The sequence below is a fragment of the Cynocephalus volans genome, chromosome 6 (genome assembly GCF_027409185.1).
Source record: "Cynocephalus volans isolate mCynVol1 chromosome 6, mCynVol1.pri, whole genome shotgun sequence".
In the NCBI taxonomy this organism is placed as follows: Eukaryota; Metazoa; Chordata; class Mammalia; order Dermoptera; family Cynocephalidae; genus Cynocephalus; species Cynocephalus volans.
The window spans coordinates 66,074,509-66,086,858 of NC_084465.1; the positions used below are offsets into that span (position 1 = coordinate 66,074,509).

At 34.1% G+C, this 12,350-nt stretch overlaps 1 protein-coding gene across 2 annotated transcripts in view; it reads right to left on the bottom strand.

The window, feature by feature from the left end:
• Positions 1-12,350, bottom strand: part of PEX1 (peroxisomal biogenesis factor 1) — a 34,876-nt gene that overhangs the window by 16,818 nt on the left and 5,708 nt on the right. Inside the window, exons 4-10 of one of the 2 annotated variants that reach the window (XM_063099675.1) lie at positions 12,034-12,148; positions 11,172-11,935; positions 8,459-8,578; positions 5,110-5,233; positions 4,775-4,884; positions 3,695-3,777; positions 2,397-2,529 (exon numbers count right to left, since the gene is read on the bottom strand). In XM_063099675.1, coding sequence (XP_062955745.1) covers positions 2,397-2,529; positions 3,695-3,777; positions 4,775-4,884; positions 5,110-5,233; positions 8,459-8,578; positions 11,172-11,935; positions 12,034-12,148 — 1,449 coding nt within the window. The remainder of the gene's footprint in view (positions 1-2,396; positions 2,530-3,694; positions 3,778-4,774; positions 4,885-5,109; positions 5,234-8,458; positions 8,579-11,171; positions 11,936-12,033; positions 12,149-12,350) is intronic. The other variant, XM_063099676.1, reaches the window with a different exon arrangement.

The window sequence follows — 12,350 nt, forward strand, 5'->3', positions numbered from 1 at the left end:
TTATTTTTTTCCCATTATAAAATAATATGTAAAAACACAAAATAACTATAAATACTTAGACCATAAAGAAAAAAATCTTCTGTAATCATCTTACCTTACAGCAGTAACTATTGTCAATTGTTTTGATGTTTATTATCCTTTCAGAAACTCCACACACTTTTTTTTTTTTTTTTTTGTCTTTTTGTGACCGGCCGCACCGCGCTCAGCCAGCGAGTGAACCAGCCATCCCTATATAGGATCCGAACCCGCGGCGGGAGTACTGCCGCGCTCCCAGCGCCGCACTCTCCCGAGTGCGCCACAGGGTCGGCCCCTCCACACACGTTTTATGTAAATTTATAAAAACAGGATTACAGTATTCATGAGATTTTACTATCTGATTTTTTACATCACAATAAATTATTGTCCTCCTTCCATGTCAACAAAGACAAGCTGCATCAGCTCTCCAGTGTACCACCACTGTGAGGATGTACTGAACCATAAAATGTTTAACAAATCCCTTCCTAGTATATATTTATGCTGCTTCCAATTTTTAAGTATTAAAAATAAAGCTAAAATAAAAATTCATAGATATATGAATTTACTTGTCAGATTATACCCTTAGAAAATTTCTAGAAATGGAATCACTACATCAAAAGGTATACATATTTAAAATTTTGCTAAACATTACTATGAAAGGCTGAACACTGTAGGTTTTTATAGTTTTATAGTTTATGTTTCTTCCCTCAATCTACTATTATTTCTTACCATTGCCATTTGTCTAGATCCTTATCAGTTCTAGTATTTGTTTACATTACTGTGGACTAGAAAAACAGCCAAGCTTGATATGCACAGTTGAAAATTTAGGAGGCACTCAACAAATACGACCATTATTATGGTTTATAGAATTGCATATATGAGTATATTCAAAGTCAATGGGCTCCAAACAAAGAATAAAGAAATTAAGGGCACTGGGGTATAGGCCCCACCTGTCATCTTCATTTACCTAGTCAGAGGTCCTTTTCTCCTTGCTCAAAGTAATTCACATTTGTTTAGCACTTTTCAATTTACAAAGCTGTTTTGTAGGTAGTATCTCCCTTAAGTGAGGTAAATCCTAAGAACGCAGGTGAGACACTAAAACTGCCTAAGGCCACAGGCAGTACATACGTGACAGAGGTGAGACTCAAATCCAGGTCTTCTGCTTGCTCTTCCTATTAGCCATACTACCCACTGGGGAGTCTGATTTCTGAGTCAGTAGGATATTGCTTTATCAAAATAAAATATTCTACCATGATGATGCATTTTGAAATCGATAAGGGTAATTCAGAAACCACACAGAGTAGTTGCTATATTTTAAATAGGGATTAGAAGAGAGCAATGGGGCTAGTATCAGGACAAAAAGTTATTGTACTGGAGTTAAAAGTGAGTGGAAATTTTAAAAAGCCTTAAATTTTTGAATTATAAAAACACAAACACACACAAAAAATTTTGTAATTCTCAAAGACCACACTGTACCCTCAGAAACAATACTGCATTGGTAGAGAATGAGACTTTAAGCCCCTTTAATAGGGCAGGGTACCTCACAAGACTGACAAAGATTAAAAAGAGAGAAGACACAAATCACCAATATCAGTAAATGGGATCTCACAACACATCCTGCAGGCATTAAAAGGATAATAAGAAAATACTACAAACAACTTTATGCTCATAAATTCAACAACTTAGAAGAAATGGACCAATTCATTGAAAACCAACAGCTACATGTTAGCCATATGAAATAGATCACCTGAATAGTCCTATGAACACTAAGTAAATTTGTAATTAAAAAGCTAATGATAAAGAAATCTACAGATCTAGATGGTATGATTTCAACTGGAGATTTCACCAAACATTTAAAGAAGAATAAACACCAATTTTATACAATCTATTCCAAAAAAAAGAAAAGGAACACTTCCCAACTCATGAGGCCAGTATTACCTGGACAGCAAAACCAGACAAAGACAGTAAAAACACAGAAAACTACACACTAATATCTCTCATAAACTTAGATACAAAAAACCTTTAAAGAACATTAGGAAATAGAACTCAGCAATGTATAAAAAATGATACACCATGACCAAGTGGAACTTATTACAGGTATGCAAGGCTGGTTCAACATTTGAAAATCAATCAACCCTATCAACACCCTATCAATAACCTAAAAAAGAAAAATCATATAATCGCACGAAATGACACAGAAAAAAGGCAGGGAGAACATCAGTCTTAGTCAACATCACTTCCCCAATACCTAACATATTTAGTGAATGAATGAATGCTTTCCCTATCTCGTATTAACAACCCTATATAATAGAAGATCAAAACCCAAAGAGAGAGAAATTAAGTTATTAATTAGTGAAAATGAGCACATTTTAACCACATACCTTTCCTCCTGTGAGTAAAAGGGCTCCATTCCTAAGTCCCGCCAGAAGAAACATCAGCTGTCGAGACAAAGGGCGTCCCAAGAGGCTATGAGTGATGTGCTCCATGGAGAACACACCTAAGGAATTCACTCCTCTGCAAATACACGAATTGTTATGTGATAAAAGACTTAAGTAGGATAAGTTCTAGCTATAAAAATAAAATGCTGAAACTTTCCTTCCCAATCTAGTTAATGAATTTTAAAAGAGTAAAATCTTAGAAATTCTCCCTTACTTGACAGAAAGTATATTAATGCCAAATCTGATTTACAGCTTTAAAAATTATTTTTATGACTTTCAAACAGGCGCAGAAAGTAAAGTTTTGCCTTAGTAAGACTCCTTAAGAAATCTGTCTTAACACACACAAACACCCCCTACCCCCAAATGATTTCTAGTTTGGTAATCAATATAATCATAAATGAATGCTTTTAAAGTGCTTAGGATAGCTGAAAACTTATTTCCTCTTAAATGTCACCTCTGAACTCCAGTTTCAATCTGTAAATTACACAAAAATGAACTTTAACCTACTTCTTGACTCTGCCACTTTATTTATAGTAGAAATATAATAATAAATTCCTAAAGTTAGAATCTAAAGTGAAGAGATTTTACTTCATATTAATGAATACTGTGCTATATTTAAACATGTTTACTTTATGGTTTAATCTTTTTACTAAAACATTTCAAGATTATACTATTACAGGAAATCAAATTACTACTACTATATCTACCAAAAGCCTCTGTGAAGAATACTAAGAGGTAATGTTTATAAAAGATTCCCATATTGTGTAAGAAATAAAGAAATTAAGAGAAAGTTCTTTTTAGATCTGTTTGTCTTAAAAGTTGAGGAAAATACAAATAATCTCAATTATTACAGTAATAAAATAGTGAAGGAATACTTAATTTGAAATATTTTTAAACATTCAATTTTGGATTTAACTTTTAAAATATATTTATTTGCTCTAAGGTTTATTGTTTTATTCAAGCACATATGATCCAGGTGATATCTAGTTGCCTTCTTCTCAGAAGCCAGTTCTCAAAGTAAAATTTCTAATAAGTTTCAGCTTTTAGTTATCTGAAAAGACAAGGCAAATTATTATGCTAGGTGTGAAGATAGAGACAGTCCTTGAAAAAATATCTACTAATTCATTAGTAAGATCATTAATTGACATTTACATGTATTTTAATATTTACACATAAAAACCATATCAGAGATAATGTCAAAACATGTCTCTAAACATGCCAGTTTGACCATAACTTCTTACCCCAAAGAGTTCAGCTTTAAAAACGGAAGAATAAAGTCAATTTCCTCATTGTTTTCTTCTTTTACCATAGGATCTAGAAGGACCTATAGTAGCAAGGAAAAATCAGTTTTACATTTCAAAGTTAGGTCTTTTGCCTGGTTTTCTTGGGTCCCAGAAAACTGAGTTGCTGATTCTGTTATACCAGACAGAATAGATAAATAGTGCATGCAAGATCATTACTTAAAACAGCCTTGACAATAACAATTAACTCATTCAGGGAACACAAATATTTATGATCCACTAGCAGAAAGAATATCATCTCCTTAATTACATTTTAGAAATATACCATTATTTGCAGTTTTGATTTGTGTCACATTTATTCTTTCCACAGTTCTTACGCTTGTATCATCTCTGAATGGTATTCTTTCAATTACATTTTAAAAGTAAGAAAACAAGGTCTAAGTCCAAACCACTGAAATTCTAAATGACGAGAGCATCTTCAGTTCTATAATGACAAGAATGAATATCCTAAATAAAATATAATATTCTAAAAAGACCACTCTTAAAATACTTCTGGAAGAAAAGTGATCTGATAATATTTGAAGAGTTGAGACTTTAAGAACTGCCAAAATAAGTTATAATATCAAGGTCAAGAGTTCGGATCCCCATGTCAGCCAGCTCGCCCCATCCACAAAAAAAGCTCAAGAAATATATATATATATATTATTGCCAAAATAATATAGGTTGTGTACCAAAATTGTATGTAAAAATACGAATTTTTAAAAACTAAAACTAAGTTTTCATTTCTTTCACTACTAGCACAATTTTAAATCATGATCCATTGTGCTTATTAACACAATCAACTCTATTCCTAAAATTTAATTGTACTGAGACATTGATTTTTAAATTTAGGATAAATTTGTGTAGATAACTTAAAGAGATTACAGGATAAAATATTTTAAATCAAGTTATTCCTTACTCTTATCATTCTGGCTTTTTAATACACTTCAGGATGCAGGGTCTTACAAAGAAATTCACATGTTATTATCAATCACAAGTAATAAATATTACTTTATTAAATATTCAATAGTATGTAATTACTTGTATTGTGATCTTCTGCAGCAGACTGGTATTCAACAGAAAAATATTTTTTTCTCTTTCTATTTCTTTTTCCCAAGAATGGACTACACTCAGAGAAAACTCCTTCAACCCTATGAAAAAGAAAAAAATAAATGTAGAGTTAGTACTGAAACTGAGATGAAATAATTTAAGATTTTAAATATCAAATTTATTTAAGTTAAAGGCATTCTTTGATATGTAAAATCTACTGTTTAATTATCATGTTTCACTGTTCACGTGTCACAGGTTGGAAAAACAATTAAAAATGTTATGACTATTTCAATAGGAAAACTGTCAAAATAAATAATTTTACCCACCATTTTTAATTCTGAGCTTGATATATTCTTCCTCTGATATTACCAAAGGAAGCACAGTGGTAGTAGACTGCTGTAGCCATGAATAGAACACAGTTTTTACATCATCTTCACTTATGTCTTTGGGCTGCCGGAGGAAACAAAAGAAGAGTAATGAATTATCCTAGTATCTGAACTTTAACTCTCTCATTTTAAAATCTTATCTTCTGAATAAAATATAAACCTCACCAAACAAAACCAGTGAAGGATGTTCACATTCTATAGGCACAGATAGTGGTCAGGATTTGACATTACAGTTAGTACAATGAGTACAGTGTATGCTAAAGAAACATTTATGTAGCAGCAAAGCTTTAAATACTCCTTTTCTCTATGCCCAGTAATACACATACCATAATTTGCCTCACTCAGTAACCATTACAATCCCATTCTCCCTTGCTCCCATCTACTAGAGAGACAGGAAAGCAAAATCCTCAATTCCTAGCTTGAAGATCTGTGTGTGTGTGAGTGTGTATGAATGTGACTTCACTCTTGACAACGGCATGCACTCAGCAATCCCTGGAAAGGATTTCTCTTCCTAACTAAAGGTAGAGAAACCGTGCAAGGAGAAGGCTTCTGCCTGGTGCCCTTCCTTCTGCTTCCTGGAATGTAGATGTGATACCTATTAGTGCAGCGAACATCTTACGTCTAAGAGGAGGAAAGTCACAGCCTAAAGATAGGGGAAAAGAAAGACTAAAGCAGCTTAGATCCTTGAAGACATGGTTTAACTACCTATCAGCTCCTTCACACTTCTTTGTACATGAGAATAAAGATAATTCTTTATATGTTTAGGTCACTGTTTTCTTTTCTTTTTCTTTTTTTCTGTTAAGCTGACCACTGTCCTGATATACTTAATAAGTAGAGTGTTAAAAATCATTCTAAGATATAAAAAAACTTCTAAGAAAAACTTTGCTAATTTTTAAAGCTTTTAGATTAAAAATTTTAAACCTATTTAAAATTAAAAATTAGAATAGCAAAACTTCGTATAGAAAAGATTATTAATATCTACATAAGAAAATAAACCTCTATTCTAACATTTCTCAAGCTGGCCCATTTCTCTTCTCTCTCTTCATCCAGAGTCCAGCTTAGATTTGCTGATTAAGCTGATTCAGAACTTGACCTCTACCAAAAGCAGGCTAAACTAAGAAAAGCCATCATTTTCCCATTCTCACTAATCACAGAAATAGCGTTACTTCCTTGGATATTATTAGGCAACGGAATTAAAAACCTAAATGAAGCTATAAAATGAAAAATAAGAACTATTTAAAATTCAGAATTTTGGAATCACAATGTAACTCACAGTTACTCTAGAATTAAACATTCTCATATCCCAAGTGATATAATCACAGCTCAGAGAGACCTGCCAGAGGTCATAAAGCTTCCACTAAAATATGCAACTCAGGACAGGAAAGGAATTCTGTAGTATTATCCCATCAATGAGACTGAAAAAGAAAATCTAATGACCAGTAGCAATTTTCTTACATAGGAGCCTAACATTTGAAAAATACCAAGATCAAGGGGCCGGCCCGTGGCTCACTTGGGAGAGTTTGGTGCTGATAACACCAAGGCCAAGGGTTTGGATCCCTATATAGGGATGGCCGGTTAGCTCACTTGCTAGAGCATGGTGCTGACAACACCAAGTCAAGGGTTAAGATCCCCTTATCAGTCATCTTTTAGAATAAAAATAAATAAATAAATAAATAATAAGGAAAAATATCAAGATCAAGAACCAAAAAGTTAAAATAAAACTACAAATCACTGTGCACTGTATAGCCAATGTGTTAAATGCTCAGTTACATATTGTTATAGAAATGGCATTTATTCTATTTGTTTTCTTCTTCCCTAGTTAAATAACATAAGCTGTCTTAACCAGTGTTTTATCAGCAAGAAAGTTCTGTTAAATTGGTTCTTCCATAGCACAATGATCATCATGATCCTAAGAATCCAAAAGTAACATCTGAATTACCAGAGAAAGAATAAATCATACGTGGAATTTCTTGAACTAACATATAATACAATAACAATTTCCTGTGTTATAATTGTTTGAGAACTGGTAATACATGGTAATAACCTATTAAAAATTTTTAAAATTAAGTTTGATATCTCATTTCTCAACCATACTAGTTTCCAAAAAATTAACTGAGTAGAAAAGTAAAACAGTCTAGCACTCTTTTAGGCTACAATATTAATATTGAAACAACAGAGCAGAAATTCTAAGAATTACATGGGTGTGGCAAAAAATATCAATATTTTAAAAGCCAAAATTATTTATATTTGCATTGGCACAATAAACGTAATATGTGTACTGCTCATTGAAGACTTTTTGGCTTCTCAAAAAGTTAAACATAGAATTGCCATGGATCCAACAATTCCACTCCTAGGTATGTACCCAAAAGAATTTAAAAGAGAGATGCAAAAAGATGCTTCTACGACAAAGCTCACTGCAGCATTATTCACAGTAGACAAAAAAGTGGAAACAACCCAAGTGTCTATCAACCCAAGTGTCTATCAACATTATTCACAGTAGGCAAAAAGGTGGAAACAAACGAAGTGTCTATCAACAGGTGAACACACAAAATGTGGAATATACATACAATGGAATATTATTCAGCCATACAAAGGAATGAAGTTTTGATACATGCTACACCATGGATGAACCTTGAAAACATTATGGTAAGTGAAATAAGTCAGATACATAAGACAAATATTGTATGATTTCCCTTATATGAAATATGTAGAATAAGCAAAAGACACAATACAGATTAGAAGTTACACGGGCCAGGGGAGAAGGAGATGAGGAATTATTGCTTCATGGATACGGAGCTTGTGTTCGGTGTGATGGAAAAGTATTGGAAATAGTGATGATGGTTGCACAACATTATGAATGTAATTAATGCCACTGAACTGTACAGTTAAAAGTGGCTCAAATGGTGTATCCTATATTATACATATTTTAACACAGTAAAAAGAAAAAAAAGGCATTTAGTCTCTGTGAGCCCTCATAAGCAGGTATCTGTACATGCAGGAGTGGCAAAAAAAAGGAACGCAGACTTATTAGTAGTCCTAGCCCCAATTAGGGAACAAGTGCAGTTTCCGTTACGTGAGCACAGCCTAAGTGGGACTGAGACTGATCTCTCTACCCATTTCCTTTTCTTGGCCAACCCCATGACTAGCAAATATTGCTCTGGGAAAAAAAAGAAAAAAGAATTCTTTGCCCTTCTAGCAAAAAAGAGTATAACTTATTACTTAGTAAAAGCAACTAGAAATTTTATAACATATAAAAGAATTTTGATATAACATATATATTTAAACTCACTATGTTTTCTCTAGGTTGTAATTTTAGAGCTCTTGGAATTTTAGGGGTAATTTCCACTGGAGATATTTTGACTACTGCATGCATTTCTATATTTAGCCTCTTTCTCAGGTCATCTGGAATCTGAAATTTAAAAAAATAAATAAAAATATAAATACGTTCAAAGGTTGATTAAAAATATTTCATAGCATAAATATTGATTTAAGCTTCTATGAATTCAGGTGAAATTATAGAGGCTATCACAATGACTCAGAGTAAACTCAGTTCATTTAGGATGCTATAACAAAATACCATAAACTTGGTGGCTTATAAACAACAGAAATTTATTTTTCACAGTTCTGGATTCTGGGAAGTCCAAGATCAAGGCACTGGCAGATTACCAAATCTAGTAATCTTGTCTAGTGAGGGTGCCTTCACAGATGGTGCCTTCTTGCTGTGTCCTCACATGGTAGAAGGGGTGAACAAGCTCCCCTGAGTCTCTTTTATAAAGACACTAATCCCATTCATGAGGGTTTCACCCTCATGACCTAATCACTTCCCCAAAGCTTCACCTCCTAATATCATCACCTTGGGGTTAGGATTTAGGGTGTCAACATATGAATTTTGGGAAGGAGGAAAATAAACATTCAGATCGTAGCAACAGTATAACCAGATATTGTTCAGGTATTGTTATGCCACAAACATTTTTTTACCTCTTACATTTCCTTCCTTCTGTTTACATATTCTTCAGAATTAGACCTTCAAATAGATATATTTGACTGTATCCACAATAGTCACCTTTTAAACTATGGTACAATTACATTAAAATTAAATATTATTGGCAAACTTTCAGTGGTCTTCATCTGTGAAAGTTTAGAACCAATGAAAAAGTTGAAATGGTCAAACCTAATCACAGACAATCTGCCATAGGCATGATTAAATCTAGACAGAAACTTAATAAAAGGCAAAGAGTAAAATTTCTCACCCTCATTGATGAAAATGTTCTAAACTTGGATTGTGATATTTGTACAACTAGGATAAATATACTAAAAATGACTGAATTTTACACTTTAAATTTTATCTCAGTAAAGATGTTAAAAAATTTTCTCATCTCCCCAAATATTGGGAAGCATTGAAAGACATAAAAACAACTTACTATCCCCATTAATTTCTAAAAAGCAGGTGAAAACATATTAATGGTAGACTAAAGCATAAAATAAAAACTCCAAGGTGCATATCCTAACCTAAAGACTAATAAATCTAACAATCAGGTGTTCTTCGGAAAATCCCCACCATATTTCATGCGGTAATAAAGACTCAAGTCAACATTAATTTGTTAGTTGTATCCCCGAGTGATCAAATTTGATCTCTCACGTCAAGCCTGTTTGAGCACCTGATGGCAATTACTGTCACTTCTCATTGCCTATGGTTTTTCAACCTTTAAAGTACAGTGGGAAGTACAGACTCCTTCCTGTTCTCTTATATGGTCCCCAGGACTTTACCATCAGCACTTCTTCACCTCATCCTCACTATACAATTTCGAGGAAATAAAAGGGTATTCTGATCAATTGGCAGAACCAGCTAAATCATGACAAATTCAGTGTTATTTTGAATTTGAGGATGCATAGAGATCTCCTAAACTAACAAGTTTAAAGCTAACAGAAAATAAGTCGGGACCTTTACAAAATGAAGTCGGGAGCTTTACAAAATGAGGTCGGCCAAACAGATTAAAACTTTTTAAGTTGGGGGCCGGCCCGTGGCTCACTCGGTAGAGTGAGGTGCTGATAACACCAAGGCCACGGGTTCGGATCCCATATAGGGATGGCCGGTTTGCTCACTGGCTGAGCATGGTGCTGACAACACCAAGTTAAGGGTTGAGATCCCCTTACCGGTCATCTTTTTAAAAAAAAAAAAAAAAAAAAAAAAAACTTTTTAAGTTACTTGCATAAAGGTCATAGGTAAATCTATGGGAGTAAAAGAAATCTACAAAGGAAACACCTTCTCTTCCTATTTTTCTTGCCTTTCCTAACAGTTTCTTCCCTTTATCACTGGGATGTCTAAATTCAAAGTGGTTCAAAATTAGGCTCAAATAAATGGAACTGGTAACTCATGTCATATAACTTTAGCATTAATATTTGAGGCCAGGACGAGGGAGTGGAACATTTGTTGTCCTGTTTACTTCCTGTCCCAGTTACACATAGCTTAAAGAGCAGATATCAGCAGGGTAAGCAGCTTCTGGGTGCATTATAACCCAGGTGCCATCACGGGCAGGTTGTCTCGTGCTATGGACCTCGCCCTACACAAGGCATTTCCCCCAATTTGTAGTAAGTCCTTCCTCTGCTTTCAAGAACTTGGGAACAATTCTTCTACAAGCATTAAAATGTGAGGCTTTGTAGGGCACTCCATGCTGAGCATGAACCCTATAGCCAATCTACCTGGGTGTGGATCCAAGTTCTACCACTTACCAGCTCTGCACCCTCAGGCAAGTAATTTTGGCCTTTTTGGGCCTATACCTGTTGAAGCTAGTACCTGTCCAAGCTTATTAGGCCCCAGAATATACAATCTTTATCCAAACAAGGACTTTACCCTACAAGCAGAAATGTGTTCCCTCAGCAACTTTAGATACTATGTTTCTTATTATATTAGTTTTCAATTTATACACAAATTATTCTAATTCATAATTTGGGGAAGTTTATGCAGCAGCAATTTCCCCCCAAATTATAAAATTTATACTAACCCAAACTTTTCCAAGATGGAGAGCTTCTACATTTTTGGTGTATTTCATGGCATTTTTCAATTCCTCAAGTCCATTCCAGACTACCTTTAGCATACAGGTGTTACAAGCTTCTTGACTATGATCTGAGCTAATTTGCTTTTGATCTAGTGGCTCTGACATCTGCTTCTCTTTTTCTGATGACAGGATATTTTGCTTTGTTTTACTTTGCTGTTGCTTTGGAGAAAGTAGCTTAATTAACTTTCCATAGGTCACAGTAAAGCTGGGCTCCACACCAAAATATTCCTGGTCCCATGGAAATACATGAATGGCACAGTGTTTGTGAAACACAGAAGGTGCTGATGTGTTACCTACACTGGGGGGCTGAGATTTGCATACTCTGAAAATATTGTCTAGAGGAACAACCTTTGACTGCATATTTTTGAATGCACTGATTTCAGTAAAACCCCAGGATGTCTCTTGTTTCTTCTCAGATCCAAAAGAAAAAATGCTTCCTATCATAGCCCATAAGCTTGGTATCGATGAGTCCACTGGAATCTCGGAGTGTGTTTCATTAGACCCAATTACTCCCATTGTATTTGACTCAAGTTTGTTGGTTTGAAGTTCTTTTGTCATTACTTTTTGGTCTCTTTCAAAACTATGAAATATTCCATATGTATCATCTGCTTTTGAAAATGTATTCTCTTTGGCTTGGCGTGTCTTTGGCTGAATAAGGAGTTTGGTGTCAGTTTCCAGCCTTCCAAAAGTGGCAGTTGGCATTAGTGCAACTGTGTAGAAAATAAAGCTCATTAGTGCACATTCATCTCTGCTTTGGACTCAGTGCTGTAGTGTAGAGTATGATGGCAAATATTACAAAAGCACTTACCAATCTGGATAAATATGTAAGTTTGCTGATCAACCCAAATAGGAAAAATGGCTTTCGGGAAAACTATTCGAATTTGATCTAGAAGATGCTGTTCAAGGGAAGCAGCATGCAGTTCCTAAAACCAACAGATAAAAAGATCAATTCACTTTACATTTTGTCCATCTCATGTCTAGTAAGGAAATCTCAATTCATTCTCTTTTTAAAAAATAAATTTTAATGTGTACATTTAATGTATACAAGACAATGTTATGGGAAACATAGTAAAAGGTTACTACGTATAATGACGTGAGTTAACATATCCATCATCTCATATAGTT